The 21413-nt window shown below is 40.6% G+C and overlaps 1 protein-coding gene across 1 annotated transcript in view; it reads right to left on the minus strand.

Moving 5' to 3' along the window:
- The window catches only part of CDK14 (cyclin dependent kinase 14), a 261117-nt gene that overhangs the window by 164036 nt on the left and 75668 nt on the right, over window positions 1–21413 (minus strand). The window contains exon 4 of the mRNA XM_089686476.1: window positions 1041–1180. Coding sequence (XP_089542602.1) covers window positions 1041–1180 — 140 coding nt within the window. The remainder of the gene's footprint in view (window positions 1–1040; window positions 1181–21413) is intronic.

Genomic DNA, 21413 nt, shown 5'->3' on the forward strand with positions numbered 1-21413 from the left:
TCAATAGCAAGGTGCAAGTAGAAACGTCACCAATTGGTGACTAATAAGTGTTTGGGCACTAAAACCAAATACAGTCTATAGCGTGAGAACAAAAAGATCCCAGATGATCTTCAAAAATCCAATGGCTGGATCCGTGGGTGAGGTGATAAATGTGTAAAGATTGCGCACTCACCAGATACGCAATCATAATGCGCATTTAGAGTAGATAATTTCAGGACATCAAGGATCATTATGTGGGTCTGGTCAGATCTGGTCAAATGCCCCTGACTGCTTGGTTGTGCTGCCACATTTGGAAATAGCTCAGGGCTGCCATGTATCTGATCAGAGTCTCCCCTCGTACAGCCAACATCTCGTCCCCTCTCTGTGCTCTTCACCTTCTCGCCGCGGCACAGAGAGGGGACGAGATGTTGGCTGTACGAGGGGAGACTCTGATCAGATACACGCCGGCCCTGAGCTGAGCGGCTATTTCCAAATGTGGCAGCACAACCAAGCAGTCAGGGGCATTTGACCACACCCACATAAGGATCCTTGATGTCCTGGGATTATCTACTCTAAATGCGCATTGTGATTGCGTATCTGGTGAGTGCGCAATCTTTACACATTTATCACCTCATCCACGGATCCAGCCGTTGGATTTTTGAAGATCATCTGGGATCTTTTTGGACTCACGCTATAGACTGTATTTGGTTTTAGTGTCCAAACACTTATTAGTCACCAATTGGTGACGTTTCTACTTGCACCTTGCTATTGATTTGTGTGATTTTTTCATTTTATATGACGATGTTTAAATACAATATGTCTATACGATTTAACGGATCATTTTAGCGCTGAACCCTATTTTTTATATTAGTTACATAGAATGACAAAGTATTGAATAGCCATCATATTTATACTGCTGTCTGTGCCCCTAACCAACATTCCAAGGCCATTACAAATGTTTTTTATGCTGCCTTCTTGACTTCCCGTTTATTTTGTACTATAAAGGCATGCAGCGGGAGAATTGAAACTACAATTTATAAAAACAAAGGAAATGTACTCACTATCGCTCAGCTCCCAGAGCCGTGGAGGAAGGTCACTGAAGTAGTCGTGATTCAAAGCAGCCTGTGCAGATAGCCTATTTTTGGGGAAACATTGAAGCAATTTGGAGGCGAGATCTTCAGCATGGTTGATGTAGCTCAATCTGGAAAAAAAAATGATAAAATTAGCTAGAAATGTAATATGAAGTAATCGCATTGAGCTCCTTTTTTAAAAATAGAAATATTAGTCAGTAAAATAAAGTGCATTTCACTATTAGACTTTTGTCAAGTAGACAAGCAACAGAGTTAAGGTGTCCAAGTTAGAAAGCACACTTTTGACCTTCATTACTATTAGAGGCCAATATATGGACTTCTATCTTTGGCCAATATATGGATTTCCAACTGAAAAATACCTTCTGGACAGTGACGATTCAAATGTAGGGTTAAATGGTGAGAGGAGTCCGTGTATGTATAGAGCACAGAGAGACAGGAAATGTTTTCCAGTGTTACATGTAAAGACCACATCCTTGGTATCTGTCTAGATGCTGTGAAATTGTGTATTAAAGTGTTACTAAACCCACAACAGTAAAATCAGTCTATATATGTAGTAAAGTATGCTTGTTATACTCACTGTGGAACCTAAGCGGTTAATCCTCTACATTGTGTAAAAAGGATGTTTTATCCTCTCTTCTCTGATCCTCCCTTTCTTCCAATGTCTCAATCTTATCTCCTGATAAGACATATCGTGTGAAGACACTCTGCACATGCTCAGTTTGGTATGTATTGTTAGAGAGGTTTTTTTTTTCATGGGAGAGTGCATGTGATCAGCACAGGGCCAATCAGCACTGCCCAGACAGAGTTCAGGGGTTCTACATCCTCCTAGAGCAGAGAGAAAACTCCTCCTACAAGCTTTAACCAGTGCTCTGCTGAACACTGATAGAAGTCACAAGACTGATATATACTGCTGATGAGAAAAGATATTTAGCAGTTTATAATTACTAAAATAATTGCATGTCCATGCACTGAGTACTGTGGGAGACCAGATATAGTGAATGCAGAGTCCTGGGAGAGCAGATATAGTGAATGCAGGGTCCGGGGAGACCAGATATAGTGAATGCAGAGTCCTGGGAGAGCAGATATAGTGAATGCAGGGTCCGGGGAGACCAGATATAGTGAATGCAGGATCCGGGGAGACCAGATATAGTGAATGCAGGATCCGGGGAGACCAGATATAGTGAATGCAGGATCCGGGGAGACCAGATATAGTGAATGCAAGGTCCTCGGTTTAGTAACACTTTAACCTTGGGAGTATGAACATCTAATTCAATGTTGGAAATGCTTTCTTTGATAACTCTCTGTCTGATATTACCAAGAAACAGAAGGAAGTCAGAACTGTCAGGACACATGATGTATCCAGGATAGCTCGAAGGAAAACCATAAACAACGTGACAATTAGAAAAGATGTTTTCGATTTTGAGTATTGCTTGAGATTGTCTCGCTGTTTCTGAACTCTCAGACAAAGGCAATAAGTTCCTTTGCTGCTCCTTTTCGAAAAGCTCTCGTTATTGCACAAGGAGTTCTTCCAACTTGTTTCAGTACCTCTCTGTGAACAAGCCTAATTATTTCTTCTGCTATTATTTAGTAGATAGGGTCAAAATATCATGCATGTGCAGTTGTCACTGTCCGTCAAGCATGACAGCAAGTTCAAGAACTCAGGCAACTCTTTTAGGGTTTTTAGATCTTTGCTTGTCCTTCTCAGGAAAATATCTGCCAATCTAAGTTGACCCTAAATCAACTCTGTCACTGAAAAACATTTTTAAAAAAGAATCTCGTGAAAGTTCATTATTAAGAATTAAGCTAATGATGGGGCTTCAGTGGGCGAAACCACAGAGAAGTGTCGGATACTAAATATTCAAGGCAAACCGTTCTAAAAGTGAGGGAAGATTGGATTCATTAGCATTAAGTATTATTAATGTACTTTTTTCAAGTGTCTTATCCTTTTTTCATCTCCGTGTTGCCGATCTCCATTCTCCTTCTGCTATTTCCTATCCATTTCCTATGCACTCCCTTCAGTGTTGGCTGCACAGCATTGCTGTGAACAAGCTTCCCAATAGTGAAACAAGTCTACACCATGGGGGGAGATTTACTAAAACTGGTTCACCCAGAATCTGGTGCAGCTGTGCATAGTAGCCAATCAGCTTCTACATTCAGCTTGTTCAATTAAGGTTTGACAATAAAACCTGGAAGTTGATTGGTTTCTATTTTTCTATTATTTTCAAAAAATGTTGGTTTTTCCAGAAGATTGCTATTATCGAATCAAATGTATTCATATCAGAAGGATTTGATATTATTGGATGCTAGTCCAACTCACCAAGAGAAACGGCATTAGCGGATTGGAAAATACTGACTGGCGTCATGTGCATCCGAATTAACGAATGTAATGAAATTCGGATCCATTTGTTTTCTGTATCATCCAATGAATTCAAATGAATTTGAAAAACCATTTCATTTCCCCATGGGCTTGAAATACTATTGCATCATGTGATACAATCTAAATGAAACAAATGCATTTATTAATTTCATTATAATTTTTTTTGATTCATTGGCATTCGTTTCTATGCCCATTCGCAAATACGGAGATATCCACAAATCTAATTTCTGTCTGAAAAACTAATCAAAATGAAACAATTTGCACGTGTCTACTTGTAGTCACTATCAGGGGATCATGTGATAGGTTGATAAAGCAGGAGAACAGTTAGGATCCCATTACAGGAAACGCATGAAAAGGACCTTCATAACAGGATCAACAGGTATTATTATATTGGAAGCTGCAATTTAAAGAGACTAAAAATAATGTTTGAAATTAAATCAAATTAATGAAATTAAAACAATTAAATTAATTGGAGCTGGTATGGGGTTTTACTGATTGGATTTAGACCTACTTTAAATCGCAAAGGCCAGCAGGTGAAAGAAAGGTGAAGAAAGATTGTATATGTAAATTTGCCCTGATCCATCAAAGCAGTTAAGGAATATTAACTACTTGCCAGATAGCTAAATGACGGCTACACCACGGCCGGCCAGTTCTGGGAGGGCGTCATATGATGTCCTCCCAGAACGCGCTCTCCTGCGTGCCCCTGGGGGCGCGCACCCGGCGATCTCCGTGATCGCTGTGTCCTACGGACACAGCTGATCATGTGATGTGGTAAAAGGCCATTCACAGCGGCCTTTTACCACGTGATCAGCCGTGTCCAATGACACGCTGATCACCGGGAAATGCAATTGCCGGTTCTCGGCTGCACTTTCATTGCGCTGTCAGAGCGCGAGGAAAGTACTGCCGAGAACCGGCAGTTGTCAGAGCAGGGATCGGCACCGATCATCAGGGCACTGATGATCAGTGCCTTGATGATCGGTGCCCAGCAGTGCCGCCCACCTGTGCCCAGCAGTGCCACCCACCAGTGCCGCCCAGCAGTGCCACCCACCAGTGCCACACACCTGTGCCCAGCAGTGCCACCCAGCAGTGCCACACACCTGTGCCCAGAAGTGCTATCTACCTGTGCCCAGCAGTACCACCCACCTGTGCCCACCAGTTCCACCCACCAGTGCCCATCAGTGCAGCCCAGCAGTGCTGCCAGTCAGTGCCGCCAGTCAGTGCCCAGCGGCTGTGCCAGTCAGTGCCCAGCGGCTGTGCCAGTCAGTGCCCAGCGGCTGTGCCAGTCAGTGCCCAGCGGCTGTGCCAGTCAGTGCCCAGCGGCTGTGCCAGTCAGTGCCCAGCAATTGAGCCAGTCAATGCCTAGCAGTGCCGCCAGTCAGTGCCACCTATCAGTGCCCATCATCAGTGCTGCCTATCCGTGCCATTTATCAGTGCCGCCTATCCGTGACACCTCATTAGTGCTGCCTATCAGTGCCGCCTATCCGTGACACCTCATTAGTGCTGCCTATCAGTGCCACCTATCCGTGACACCTCATTAGTGCTGCCTATCAGTGCCACCTATCCGTGACACCTCATTAGTGCTGCCTATCAGTGCCCATCAGTGCTGCCTATCAGTGCCCATCAGTGCTGCCTATCAGTGCCCATCAGTGCTGCCTATCAGTGCCCATCAGTGCTGCCTATCAGTGCCCATCAGTGCTGCCTATCAGTGCCCATCAGTGCTGCCTATCAGTGCCCTTCAGTGCTGCCTCATCAATGCACATCAGTGAAGTAGAAAAATTACCTGTTTGAAAAATTTTATAATGGAAACAGACACTTTTTTTTTTTCAAATCTTTTGCACTTTTTTGTTTATAGCGCAAAAAGTAAAGCACCCAGTGGCGATTAAATACCACCAAAAGAAAGCTCTATTTGTGAGAAAAAAATGATAAAAATTTCATATGGGTACAATCTTGCATGACCGCACAATTGTCATTCAAAGTGCAACAGTGCTGAAAGCTGAAAATTGGCCTGGTAAAGAAGGGGGTTTAAGTGCCCGGTAGGCAAGGGGTTAAAAGCACACTCATGTACTCACGCACGCACTCACTCACAGAATGGCATTTTGGAAACGTATATTTAGTATATGTTTAAGAATGAAAAAAATACACACTGGATCATGGAGCTGACCAATGAGAAAAATCACACAGAGAAGAGATGCTGGAGCCACCCAACATTATACAGCTCCCTTCTATCTCACCACAGCAAAACCATGACAGTTGTTCTCGTCATCAGGTTAGGATGGGAGATAGCGTTCTTCTGCACTTTGAGGACATGGGCAAATCTCAGCAGCTACATATATTTTTTTACCATAACATATTTGCACATATTTACAGCATACGCATGCAGATCTCTGTTGCTTTAGTGGCTGAATCTCAATTCTTCTGAAAGCTGAATTTTAGTCCAAAATATTTTGGTAGTAAACGTATCGGAATTTAATCCTAAGAACAGTTATAGGCTTCATTTTCTGGTAAAGCAGCACAGCATGCTGTGATCTATCTGCTAAAATTACATCTAGCCTAAGGCGCATGTATGCTGAATTCCTCATTCTCGGTATCAGAGACATGCCATAATGGGGAGTTCCGGAGCTGGGGTGATGCAGTCATTACACCGGCATCACAGTAAGTCTTGCGATAATCCACTGAGTGTGCAAATTACATGGGACTTTCAAGATACCACAAACTGCAAATAGGCGATATATTAAAAATTTTGGATCTATTATTCATATAAAAGATTAAGAAACATGTATAAAACTGCCAACTGATACACATCTCTTGCAGCAAGTTTAATATCCAACATTAAATCCAGAACAATATTGCATTCTATTTTGAATAATCACATATGGGAAACGTGTCCATCTATAATTCTATTATAACACAAGTCTGCTTCATCACGATAACCAATTACGGTAAATGTCCAAAAGTGAGAGTAGAAATGGTAATAAAAACCAGTTCACATGCAATTTGCCAACTCTCACATGGTTCCTCCCCATGATTATCCATCAATGAGCGTGTAAATATGGACAGCTTGGATGGAAAAGAGAGTAGACCCTTAGACCTCCACAATGGAGCCATCTGTGCTGCTTCAGACATATACTGTATAGGCACAGTTTTGAATTGTGAAACCTTTATAAATCCCAGAAGAAGGAGGGTATCACATGCTACAACACGGCAAAGGCACATCAAGAAAGAAAGAGAAAAAGACTGTCCTTCTGTATATGGGACACAAGGGACAAGTAGAGAAGAATAGAGAAATTTGGTGATAGGGGCTGGAGTATGTGGGACAAATTAAATGTTTTTAAATATAGAAAATTCTGGTTGCAGTTCCTTTTTAAAGGCTGTCCAAGATTCATAGGTGAGCAGGGTTCAGTAGTGCAGGAGATGTAACAACTATCAACCCATCCCCGCATCCCAGGGTGTTATGTGTAATCTTAGACTGTGAACTCTCTTTTCTGCCCCACATCCAATCACTGCCTGAAGCTTGCCACCTCAATCTACACAACATCTCCAGAATACACTCTTCCTAATCAATGGCACCGTAAAGCTACTAATTCACTCCCTGGTCATCTCTCACCTTGACTACTGCAACTCCCTCCTCATTGGCTTAACTTTACATAGGCTATCCCCTCTTCATCATGAATGCTGCTGCCAGACTCATCCACTTTACCTACCGTTCAGTATCTGCTACCCCTGCCTGCCAATCCCTCCTCTGGCTTTTGCTCACCCAACTAATTAAATTCAAAATACTAATAATTTACTAAGTCATTGACAGCTGCATCACTAATCTAGTCTCAAAATACCAACCAAATCGTTTTTTTTTTTCATTCCTCCCAAGACCGCCTGCCTGCTCTCTAGCTCCCTTGGCACCTCCTCCCTTGCTTGCCTCCAGGAACTCTCGAAAAACTTCTCCCATCTTCTGGAACCCCCTACCCCAATGGCCTCGAAACTACAGACCAAGGACCGCATGCGGCCCTTTACTTGTTTTTATCTGGCCCTTGGTCTATTATTCCCCCTCACTGTCAGCAACAGTGGGGCATAGTTCCTGCCACTGACAACAGGGCACTATTGCTCCCGCTGACACAACATTTGGGTACTTTTCCTCCCACTGACACCAAAGATGGGACACTATTCCTCCGCCTAATACCAAAGAGGGGACACTGTTAACACCCACTAAACACGAAGACATTTTCTACTCCCACTGGCCACAGTCTAAAGTTTGAAGGACAGTAAACTGGCCCTTTGTTTAGGAAGTTTGGAGACTCCTGCCCTACTCCAATATCTCCAGCTCTGTCCACTTTTTGACGATCCCTGAAAAACCTCTTCAGAGAAGCCTATCCTCCCTCTGCCCAACAACTGTACTTTTATTTTAATAATAATAAAGTTTATTTTATATAGTGTCTCTAAATGTAGCTTCTCAAAGCGCTTTACAAATAAAACACAAATACACAGGATAAGACAAAGGAAAAAAAGGGCAATTAGGTGAAAGCTTATCTAAAGAAAAAACTTTTTAGATTTGATTTGACTGAGTTTAGAGGAGATGACTCGCATGCTCTTTAGAAATGATTTCCAGAGTTTTGAAGCATAGCAGGAGAAGGCTTTGTCTCCCATCGAATGTAAGTGAGTAGGGAAACACAAAGAAGACCAGAATTTGAGGAGCAGTGGTTACAAGGGGGAGTAAGTTGATAAAAGTTCATAGAGATAATGGGGTGCCAAGCCATGAAGAGCCTTATAGGTGAACAAGAGAATCTTAAAGTCTATGCAAAACCCGATGGGTAGCCAGTGCAAGGACTCCAGGATAGGGGTAATATGACCACTTGTACCACGAGGATTCTGGCTGCAGAATTTTGTACATATTGTAGTCAATAGTGAATTTAGGTACACCAGTGAGTAGAGCATTGCAATAGTCAAGTTGGGAGAACACAAATGTATGGATCAATTTTTCAGCTACAGTGTGTTCTGACAACATTTTGTACATGTGGATCAAAAGGTTAAGTTAGCATCAAATATCACCCCTAGATTTTTCAATTTAGACTGAAGCTCACATACTGTACAGTGCCATTGATAGATAGGCTACCAGGACTGGCCTTATACAATTGATGGGGGGTGCCAGTAAGCATGACCTCAGTCTTGTCACTGTTTAACTAAAGGAAACTTTGGGCCATCCAAGTTTTTATATCACAAATACAGTTAGATAGGAGAGAAGCATCCAAAGTAGAATCCGGCTTAGTGTAGATGTAAATCTGAGTGTCGTCAGCATAGAAGTGATAATTGAGCCCATGTGATCTAAGCAGTTAGCCAAGTGGAAACATGTAAATGATAAAAAGTAAGGGACCCAAGATTGAACCTGAGGAATACCGTACTTGACTGGACCGACCTCAGACTGAAATCCGCCAAGAGAAAGAAAGTGACAGCGATCAGTGAGATATGACAATCCGTTTAAGAGCCAGTTCCAAGACTCCAAATATGGTTTCAAGGAGAATATTGTGGTCTACAGTATCAAAGGCAGAACTAAGATCCAGTAGAATAAGAATAGTTAGTGAGCCATAATCTCCATCAGCTCATCCTCCACAGTTATTACCTTTTGTATCACTTGACCCTTCCTTTTAGATTTTAGGATCCAAAGAGCACGGCCCTCTGATTTCTGCTGCATTGAATTTTTTTTTGTAATTGTACCGTCTGCTCTCATGTTGTAAAGTGCTGTGAAAACTGTTGGCACTATATAAATCCTATATAGTAATAATAATGTGACCTTACTGAAAGTGATACAACACTGGACTAGATGTAGCATCTTCATTTGACTCAGAAACACAGTGAAAGGTTTAGAAGTAAAAGGGGCAACCCTGAAAGATGCAGTAAGAATAGTGTAGCTAAGCAGGTTGGCACTATCCCAGGCATGTAAGGCAAATGGCATAATTTCTTTAATCCTTAGAAAATACAGGCAAGAACAGCTTACACATTTTAAATGAAAATCCACCCTTATGCAGATCCTGGGCTATAATTAAGCATGGCATCCCATGTGAAACATATAAGCTGCTCTCATGCTTGTGTTTTATATGGGTTGAAGAAAGGATGCTGCTTATCGTACAAGCCTGGGAGAGTGCTGAACCTCTTATCTACATTGATGTTGAAGCTGGCAGCTTTGGATGTGCACCCAGCGAAATCCGATAACTGCTAAAACGGTAACTGTGGTTTCATCACTTGAAAAAGGAAGGTGTCTGACTGCATGGATGGAATAGATGGTGAGGAAGACGGGTATGTATTTCTCTGCCATGTCATGCAAATTGTTGCCAACAATAGAATCGTAAGTGTAACTTTGGATTTGAGGTGGGCCTATACCTATCTTTTCAGGTGTATCTAATAACACATAACTCATTGGCGACCCCCCTCTGAGGACATGCTGGAGCATGATACGTGTCAGGAGGAGCCACACCACGCCGTGACGTCACGCCGTCGGAGCAACGTGGAGCTCCGGCGGCCATTTTACTACACCAGTCGGTCAGTCCCCTAACAGACTACTGTCTGCAACGATTTTAATGTTTGTTTACCCTGATGCATCTTTAATAAAATCTTTTTAAACCTACTACACTATGGGAGTGTCCTTGTCACCCCCTGGGGGAGTACTCTAGCCCACAGATTCACTCAAGGATGGATTACTACTACCCAGACCAACCAGAGGGATAATACCCATCAGGAACACATAGGGGGACCCCTAGTGGAAGAGGATCATCTGCCTCAGACCAAATCGAGGGAGGCCCACTTACCATCAGATGACATCTGGATGATTTATATATAAGGCGCATTTGTTATGCGCGTCCGGTGAGTGCGCATTGATTTATCATTATCACACAGATACTGGACATCCAAGTCACCCTAAGCACTTATTTGCTAGACTATCCTTTGTTACTTTTTTGCATATATATTTTATTAATGATCCAATAAGGACTTATTGCTCTTTCATTGTTTCTATTATCGAGCGCTGCACTTTCTATATACATTATCTAATAACACAGCCTTGCAGGGTTAACCTGGGATGTTCCATTTGCTAGGATAAGGTAACCCATACCAGTCTGTAGGAGAGCAGGCATGAAATAATCTCTGTATCTTTAAAATCTGAACTCCAGACCAACTGCTAAATACACAATTGAAATATAAATATACAAACTGTGTTATGCGCAGGGGCGGACTGACCATTTGGAAACTTTGGCACTGCCCAAGGGCCTGGGGTCAGTAGGGGGCCCCATGAGATGCCCCGGTACCTTTTTCATAGGTTTTTTTGAGTTTGGGCAAGGACACAGGGGCCCCATGATCCCCTATCGCCCGGGGGCCCCATGAGTTGTCAGTCCGCCCCTGGTTATGCGCCAATTATTTTGTTGCTCTTCTCAGCCAGCCTTGTGCTCCATGTCAAAGAGCAGAGCTGGGTCCTGGATTCCTCTGTAGACTACACTACAGCTAAGCAATACAGCCTAGTCAAGGTGTAACCCAACTTGTAACTGAACAATTGCAGAACATTGGTAAGACCATCACTGGGTTCTCTCCTCTTAAGTACGTTCACATATGCACTGTGAAAAGCAATAGAGCCTTTGGCTCAAACTGATGCCCCTCCCAGCCTTAAGACCTCGATTAGAAAACAAAATATGGTCTTAGCGCAGGTCAAAAGCCTGTAAACACTAGCCTGACAGCTGGCCATAGATGGCTGAATATTGCAATAAGAATAGCAGATAGTTACAAATCTACCTATTTTCTATGACCTAACCAGAGGAATCTTCAATACCCTTCACAGAAGAGGTTAATAAATCCCTGCATGGTAAGTCAACAGCTGGAAGCACTCAATACTAATCAGTATAGAAGACATTTGTGACCAACCATCACCCAAGTGTATAATTTTTGTTTGACTAGACAGTAGTACAAGTCATCTTTATCTCAATGACTTCTAAAGCCCATAATTAAGGGAATTACAATGAAAATGTAAGGTTTATGGTAAAAATACAAAGCTGTTCTGCAAGGTTCATCTACTAACAAGAGACATGCTTACAGCAGAGTGGCAGAGATAGGCTCATTAGTCTCTTTTCACTGCACTGTCATTGGCTGAAGGAGGGACAAGACCTGTAAAGCTGGCCATACTCAAATTAAATTTCATGCAGAATCAACTGACATAACATCTGTGGGTTGCCCTGCCGGCATCACCCAGCTCAACTAATTTTGTTCTGAAGATCAAAGGAGCCGAACAGAAAGTTTTGTGCCAAACAGTGATTGCAGCCAATCAGCTGCAGTCACAGTTCAGGTATTCTGGCAACCACGGGCACCAGTTGTCATGATACAATAGCCTACAGATTTGTCCTCCTGTGCTTTTCAGCATGGATGGAAGAATCTGTTAACTTTAAAGTACATCCAAAAGCTCCTGTATGATAGTCTAAACAAGTACTAAATCCAGTTCCTATGTGTCCTATGCTATCCCTTCCAGACACCGCAGCTCACAGTGGCATTGGGGGGGTTCAACAACAGAGGAAATGTTGTTAATGTTGTTAATCCAGAAACCAATGGGTCACCAATTAGGTGTGGCCAGGTGCCAACTGACAAGCTACAGGCCTTGATGAGTGGGTGTCAGGCTTGAGGGGTGAGCATTCCAAGGCAGAGTGCATTTGCATGCCAAAATATGATGCTAGGCAACTGAAATCTAATGAAAGTAGTGGTGCACTGCAAGGCCATTCATTTTGAATGGCGCACCAACACACAGTACAGTGGAGTCCAATGCATCGCAGCACTCCACAATTCATATACAACGCAGTGAGAGGAATGCACTAACATTTGAGCAGCCAAAATCTGGAACAGCTGTGCATGGCAAAAAAATCATCTTCTAGAATTCACTGTCAAAGCTTAAATGAATAGCCTGAATTGATTAGCATGCCCAACTATTCCAGGTTCTGACTGCTCAAATCTTAGTAAATTCCCCCAATATGTTTTTACAAAAAGGATCATGTAGGGTTTTTTTTTTCTGTTCTTAATGAATAGACTGTCTTCACGCAATGCACATTACTGTGTGTGCAATAATACATTGCAACAGGCCAAAAGGAGATTGGCTTTTACCAGATTTTTTTATACATACATTTGCCTGTTGTACACCGATCAGCCATAACATTAATGCCAGTGACAGGTTAAGTGAATAATATTTATTATCTTGTTACAATGGAATCTGAAAGTGGGTGGGATGTATTGAGCAGCAAGTGACCATGTTGACCCCGAAGTTCATGTGTTGAAAGCAGAAAAATTGGGTAAGCGTAAGGATTTGAGCAACTCCGACAAAGGCCAAATTGTAAAGGCTAGACAACTGGGTCAAAGCTACTCCAAAACTACAGCTCTTGTGGAATGTTCTCTGTCTACAGTGGTCAGGACCTACCAAAAGCAATCCAAGGAAGAAAAACTGGCAAATGGGCGATGGTTTCATAGGTGGCCAAAGCTCATTGATGCAAATGGTGAACAAAAGCTGTCCTATGTAGTCTAATCCAATAGAAGAGCTACTGTAGCTTAAATTAATGAAAAAGTTAATGCTAGTTCCCATAGAAAGGTGCTCGAACACACAGGGCATTGCGGTTTGTTGCGTATTGGGATGCGTAGCAGCAGACCAGTCAAGGTGCTCATGCTGACCTGTCTCCACAGCCAAAATGTACCTAAAATGGGCACGTGAGCATCAGAACTAGACCACAAAGTAATGAAGGAAGGTGACCTGGCCTAATGAATTCAAGAATGGTTAGAGAAACACAAGGAGTTTATGTTTCAACATGGCCTCCACATTCTCTAGATTTCAATCCAATTGAACATCTGTGGGAATGTGCTGGAAAAACAAGTGATCCATGAAGGCCCCACCTCACAACTTGCAGGACTTTAAAGGATGTGCTACCGATGGCTCTGTGCCAGATACCACAGCATACCTTCATAGATTTAGAGGAGACCATGGCTCAACACGTTATGGTGGGCGGTCACAATGCTACTGGCTGATCGGTGTAAATTGGTTGTGTTGCGGAGTTTGATATTGACACTGTAACTTCACACATTTGTTATTCTTCAATTAAGCAAAATAAATAAACATAAAAAAAAAATTCAATAAAATATTCTCTTCCAGTTAAAGCATTTGGGATTTACATATTGGATATCCAAATAAATTTTGCTGCAAGACTGGCCATATTGTGTAACAAAATCTGGATATCTATGGTCATTTTCATAAACTTGAAATGAAAAGTCTTGATTTACTGTGACTGCAGCTAGCCATTATTCTTGTCAAAATACGTTGAACACAACAATTTAAAAGGAACCTTAAAATTCAATTTAAAAAAAAAATGACCTCATGATCTGTGTTTGAGACTTTGGGCCTTGGTGCCGGGACCTAACGAAGTCCCCGCCTAATGGTTGCCAGACAGGACTATTTTCCTTAATCCACTTCAAAGCCTTCCCTGCTTTTAGATAATTGCTTTTCAGCTGAATTTGTTCAACTTAAAAAAATTTAATTAAAAAAAAAAAAAGAGCTTCAAAATACATTTATTTTATTTTTGCAAATGGCAGGTCAGCACTCGGTCAAACAAAATGTAAGTCTCACTTTAATGGGGGACGATGGACTGCTACAGGCATGTGCCATGAACTCCTGAACTCCTGAGTCCTGCTCAAGAGCAAGTCTACCCATACAATTATTAGGACAGGAGCCTTTTAAATAAACAGAGATTAGTCTTGTCTCTGCATATGTGATTAGTGCACAAGGATTAAAAAAGGTAAATATGTCCCACTGTATACTGCTGGCGTTTTATCATGATTCTGGAGATCGGATGTCAAATTACAGGCACCGGCTTGTATTTCTTGTCTATACTCCAAGTATTTTATTCCAGACATTAGCTTCCTTCTAGAAATAGACAGAAGCGGCTTTAAATCCAGGTTAAATTGCTCTGCCCAACCTAGGTTCTTATTAATCACTTCCAATAAAAGGATCATTTCAATCGTCTAAAATGTTTGAAGAATTCTTTCCTTGACAAAAACAAAGTCATATATCTGTAACAGATCATAACGCTGTGAAGCCAGGTTGTACCTGTCAATGGTCACTATTCATGACCAGAGTTCAGTATTTGGAGTGAAATAAATCCCAGTCACCATCTTTAGAATATTGATGTTATTTACTTTCATCTGAAAGGATACAGTGCAGTGGAACAGTGTTCCTCCCTTTTCAGTTGTATGTATTGCTATAGTTTATTTAAAAGGCTTGCCTATATTTAGCTATTTTTTATAGATACCAGGGCAACTCTGAAAATATAATCTGTTTCCTTTGCTTTAAGAAATGTTATAATAGGCACTTTTTTTTAAAATTAGGAATGCCTATCCTAGTGTGTTAGCTTAGTGAAATGAGGCTTGTGTTTCCATTGAGTAGTGAAGATATCACTGTTGCAATGCACTTATGTAATCACTACAGAGCAGAAACTGATAGAAGCATACAGCTCTTGCATTTGGTTAGCTACAGTGTAGTAAGCAGTATGTCTTCAGACCAGTACTGGAATGCTGCAGTTCTGCTTTAAGACTGGTTTCACACCTAGGTACTTCAGCTTTCATGCGTTTTTTTCATTTATGCTAATTTTCATTGTGTGTTTTTCTTGATTTTGTGCACAGCATCTTGGAAGGTTTAAAATGTACATTTTTAAAATGTACCTAGGCCAAGACAGAGGACACTTGCCAGAGGCAGATTTCAGGTCCTATGCATTTGCATACCTCTTAGCCTTCTGAGATGGGAATGAGGGACAACTACTAGCAAACGTATGTAGGCAAAGGCACACCCCCATGCCATGCCCCCCTTAAAAGAGAATCCTCCAAAAGAAAAATGTTAGGTAAACTGACAAGTGCATTTTTACCACTACTTTCCCTTTATATTCGCTTTTGACGTTTACAAATGCAACAATTTAGAAACAGAATGAAAGGCTTAGCACTGTGAAACACTTTTTGATAGCTAAGTAGTGCATTTTATATATATATATATTTATATATATATATATATATATATATATATATATATATATATATATATATATAGATTAGACCAAAATGAGGGACAAATGAGGCAGAAAGAGGGACAGAGGGACTTTGTTCCAAAGGAGCGCTAGTCCCTCAAAACAAGGGACAGTTGGGAGCTATGCATTTGCAATATATGAAAACGCATGTATCGTGCATTTTCATGTGCTCCTTTTGACATCGATAGGTAACTCAATGCACATCAATGGATGAAAACACTTATCTGAACTAATTTCCATGACACACCGCAACACGTGTGTGAATCAGTGGTATGCCAAGTAACACACATTTTGATGCTTCATAATGCCCAAAATATTATGCCATTGTCCCAAAAGGGGGGTAAAGCATTAAGATTTGCTTTAATCCCCTGTCCCCAACAGCATAGGCTTACCTTTCTTTTTACCTGCACAATCCAGTGCTGGAAGCCAAAGAAATTACCCAGTACTTTCAGATATGGAAAAGTGTGGCTAGGCCAATTGGCACCGTTACAATACAGACACGTCTTGATAGCAATAATGGATAATGGGACATATAATTCTCTTTTCTCATATAAAACTATTGGACTGCAAAACGAGATCACTACATTTGTTTTATTCAAGAAAATGTAGGCAACCTGAACACATTTTATGTACATATACATCTATATGCTACAAAGAGTTTAAGAATACAAAGTACAGTTTCTGTGTTTTCACGTCTCTAACTTAAATGTTGACCTCGAAACAAAGGTTGATTTGGGAGCTAGATGGTAAATGAGGTTTAATGTTCATAAAGGTAAAGTTACACAACTAGGGTCTGAAAACCTGCATGTATCATACAATCTATAGTGAATAACACTGGTTGGGTAATTAATGGAGAAGGATTTGGTAGATCATATATTCAGTAACAACATGTAAATAATAGGTCTGGAGCTCAAAATGAAACTAATGAAAGGCCAACATGACTAGGGCTTGCAGGAGAGGTTGGGGTCAGATTAAGATTAAATACACCTAATTGGAATGACAGAGTTACGCTGGGTGGGATTTTGGCAAGATGGACAGAGAGAGTCTTGTCTCCAGATAAGTCAAACCTTTTGCCATTTTTGGACAAGCTTTTCCTGCCCTACCTCCCCTAATTCCTTCATTTTTTCCACCTGAACCGTTACGTAATTTCAGCTTCTTTTCATCTGTATTGCTTTATATAGATGCTCATTTTTCTGGTCAGTTTAACTATCATGGCAGCTGGACAGCGATTTAAGGATCTTTGAAGGCAGTTCTTGTTGATAAAATTTGGAGACTGGTAGATTGGGTCCATCTCAGGTATGAGTTGGCCTTCCAAAAGTAGGTTACAGTGATTCTTAGGTTGTATCTGGGTTACATTGTCCCCGATGCAGTGTTGTGGTGGCTGGGGGCCTTGACATGGATGTCTATGCCAGATACTGCCAATTTATTCATAAAATGGACCTTCAAAGATTTTATACCTGTAAGGAGTTATTTCTTTGTGGTTTTGAATTTTATTATGTATATTGTAGTTTTGTATTTCTAATAAATGGTTGCTATGGCCATTTGACTTGTAAAGTAAGATACTTTCTTGAATTAAAAGGACAGACTCCAATTTATCAAATGTTTGCTTAGGAAGAAGAAGGGGCGATATGGTCAACTTGTACAAATACATTAGTAGTTCACAAACTAAACGAAAAGCAGAAAAACGTTCAAAAGACACAAGGACCAATATATTAATGGTCCACAAAACTATTTTAACAGACCTGAAGTTTGATTTTAAGATATCAGATGACACACTGACTCTTTCCAAGGTTTGTGAAACAGAAAAGGAAAATGCCCATTTGTCTAACAGCTCAGAAATCACAGTAATACTTTTTTATTTATTTTACTTTTTTTTTTCATAATAAGATAATCTACATACATCTTCCTATATTTCTACAGAAATTAATCTCTGCATAAGTCTGATTAATTATTTTTGGAGGCTTAGAACTTTTTTCAATAGTGCAATAGTCTTCTTTTGATGCAGTCCACTTTTTTTCCCTTGGTTTATTTACTGTAAACCTATCCTGTCTTTGCCAAGGCCAATATTTGCCAGTCCTGGGGAAAGCTGGTGAGACACAAGCTGTCTTGATTGCCTTGCTATCTATTTGTTTAATCAGAAACCTTTTTCGTAATTATGTACTAAGCATCCAGCTTAACTTGTTTGTGACTTTGCAATAATTGAAATCTTGCCACAAACACTATGGAGCACACAAAAAATATATACAAATCATGAGGTTCACTTTCCAGCAGGACAATGACCCTAAACATACAGCCAGATTTACAGTGCAATGGTTTAGATGAAAGCATATTCAAAGTCCAGACCTAAATCCAATTGAGAATTTGTGGCAAGACTTGAAAATTGCTGTTCACAGATGCTCTCCATCCAATCTGACAGAGCTTGATCTATCTTGATTGCAAAGAATGGGCAAAAATGTCACTCTCTAGATGTGCAAAGCTGGTAGAAACATCCCCAAAAAGACTTGTAATTGCAGCGAAAGGTGGTTTTACAATGTATTGACTCGTTGACTCGGGGGGGGGGGGGGGGGGGTGCACATCACACTTTTCAGATATTTGTAAAAAATTTTGAAAACCATTTATACTGTATGTCTTTGAAATCTTCAAAAATACAAATCTAGATTTTTGGAATACATTTACAAATATACGTAACAATATATGTTAAAATTACTTTTTTATATCTTAAAAAAAAAAAAACAAGAATATATTAAAAAATTTAAATATATATTTTTTTAAATATATTCTTCACATTTTTAACATATAAAAAAGTAATTTGAACATTTTTACATATATTTGTACATGCATTCCAAAAATGTAGATTTGTAATTTTTAAAGACATATAGTATATCAGTATATTTGAAATGTATTTTTTAAAATATTTTTCATATATTTTGTAATAAACACATTTCAGCATATAGTATATATATATATATATATATTTTTTTTTTTTTTTTCTTATTGAAAATGTGAATGTGATGGAATGTGGTATGGAGACTTCAACCTCGGTGCCGCCCTCCACCATGTCTCAATGAATGTCAACTGTGGTAACTGCCTCAATTTCCCTGCCTGGATTTCTACAACCAGCAATACTCATGCTGCCTGTTGATTGGTGAGCTTTAGTTCTGACTCATCAAGGGCTTTTCAGACCTCTGCAGGGAGGTCACTGCTTCCACACAGATAGTAAGGGTCCTTCTCTGCAGTAGTGTGCTGGCAGGGGTCAGGCTTTGGCTGATTTCTAAAGAAAATGAACTGCAAGACTATGCACCCCTTTTGTTTTGGTACACCTGTATTTAGCCGATTTAAACAAAGTTCAATTAGGCTTTATTCTCCCCTATAATCCTCTGCAGCCAAATTCAAGATAGATCTTCCCCATGTAGTGTGGGCCTGCATTCCTGAATTCTGTGCTGTGTAACTTCCTTTATTTCCAAATGGATTCAAACTACCAGTGTGGGTTAGAATACTGACCACACTAGGCAGTGTGGTCAGTTCTCTAGCTCTACTGAGAACTCAGGCTGCTCTCTTCCAATGAAAACCATTTATCACTTTCTTTGCACTTCCCAATTATGTGCCACTTTGTGTTGGTCTATCACATAAAATCCCAATAAAATACATTTACGTTTTTGGTTGTAACATGACAAAGTGTGGAAATGTCAAGGCGTATGAAGGAGTAATTGGTGAACAGCGCAGCATTCCTTAAATTATTTTTATTTCTAAACACATAATTGCCATAGAGAATACAAATCACCTATAGCATTCAATGATCAAGAAAGCTTTCAAACAGCTTAGGCTTAGGGCATGAACACTTGTGGTTCCCAAATGTAAAAAAAATATAAAAACCATGGCAGCCCCCCTCCCCCCCCCCACTCAGTTTAAAACTAGCTTTAAAAATAGCAGCGGGAGTCTTAGCCAATGAGGAGAGAGAGTCCCCTGAGGACTGAAGCTCTTGTGCACATCGCTAGATCATGATTGGACTCAGGTAAGTATTGGGGGGCTGCTGCACACAGAAGTTTAGAATGCATGAAGGTAAAAAAGCTTAAGGCTTTACAATCTCTCTAATTACTGTACTGGAGCTTGGATCTCCTCTCTGTTCAAAAGAAAATGTATACGATGGTTGTAGCTGTGTTTGTCTTTGTCTAGTTAGAGGAGCTGTGGGGAAATCTTGTGCGTGTACTACATTTTACTGTTATGTATTTATATACTTCCTTTATTATTGATCTCTAAATACAAGTGATCGGTAGCATCCCCATACCTCTGTCTCTACAGATTCCCTTTAACAGGAACCCAATAACTTGGGCGTGATCTAACTGGCACTTGGTCAAGACAGGTAAGGCTCGAATACCACCTAGGTGCGATACTTTCTAGAAAAGTATAATCTGCTCAGTTTTATGTTCTCAAGAAACCTTCCGCAGAGCTGAAAATGTGAGATAGCGGTATATATCTGTTTTAACAATCCTATTGGATTTTTCCATGTAATGCTTTTCACGGGCTTAAACTAATGGAGTGTGAAGAAAAATTACCTTTCACAGAGGAGGGGATGCTTAAGTGAAAAAGTATAGCCTGATATTTTTTTTTTCTAACTGCGGAATTTATATCATCTCTACTTAATCTTGGCAAATGATGAAAGAAATATCGACACACACAGGAGTGCAGTTAACATTCCACAGTGCTCTTTCTTCACATATTTATTTCCTTACTTTCTGGAGCACAACAAATGTTAAGGATAGAAAGCAAGGCCAGGAGATAAGGAGCAACATGTAAAATCAATTGGTGAACTCCAAGTGCTACAGTAACTCCAGGACGCTCTATTAAAGTCAGAAAGTTTGCGATAAGTTCAGCAGCACCGGGTGGGCTGCAAGAAAGGAGGAGGAGTCATAGATCAGGAGGGTGTAGGGAATGAGGTTACTAAAAGGGTTGAGCACATTTGAGCGTCTTGGGACCAGAGAACAATGGTAGGCATAAAAGTTTGAGCGACTCTAATTTAGATGTTGTGAAAGATGGTAGTTGGTGGAAGGGGGATTGGTGTTGATCAGGTAGTCAAGTGAATCAGAATTATTTGTCACAGCATTGGCTGCTTCTGCAATGTTGTAGATATATCAAGCTTCTCCAAGCCACTTCTTCCGTTTTGATGAATGAAGAAATGATTTGGATAATCTATGAAACATCTTCAAAATTACCGAACAATCCAGTTGAATGTGACTACTAATTACTAGATATACCATGATCTGGATAAATGAGAACCTTCAGACATATAGTATTCTTTTATCCAACCTTTTTAGAGTTCAGCCCCACCCGAGTCAAGTGCACAAGGCTTGTAGACAGGTTCAGTAAGTATTCTGCGTTTCCAAATGAAATTACAGCACCTTGTTGCATGACTTTGTACAGCAGAACTTTCTTCTATCTCTTTATTATTATTATAATACAGGATTTATATAGCACCAGCAGTTTGCGCAGCGCTTTACAAAATGAAGGTAGACATTACAGTTACAATACAATTTGGTAGAAGCAGGGGTGGACTGACCATTTGGAAACTCGAGCACTGCCCGAGGGCCCGGGGTCAGTAGGGGGCCCCATGAGATGCCCCTGGTACCTTTTTCATAGGCTTTTGTTTTTTGGCAAGGACACAGGGGCCCCGTGATCCCCTATTGCCTGGGGGCCCCATGAGTTGTCAGTCCGCCCCTGGGTAGAAGAGGAAACAGAGGGCCCTGCTTGTTAGAGCTTACAATCTAGGAGGAAGGCTTGAGTGATACAAATGGTAAAAGCTGTGGGAGGATGAGCTGATGGAGGAAATAAAAGGCAGTTTACTAAGTAGAAGCAGGATAGGCTTCTTTAAAGAGTAAGGTTTTCAGAGATTGTCTAAAAAGTGGA

Source organism: Staurois parvus, unplaced genomic scaffold (genome assembly GCF_062004578.1).
Source record: "Staurois parvus isolate SC_StPar_1 unplaced genomic scaffold, SC_StPar_1.0 ptg000400l, whole genome shotgun sequence".
In the NCBI taxonomy this organism is placed as follows: Eukaryota; Metazoa; Chordata; class Amphibia; order Anura; family Ranidae; genus Staurois; species Staurois parvus.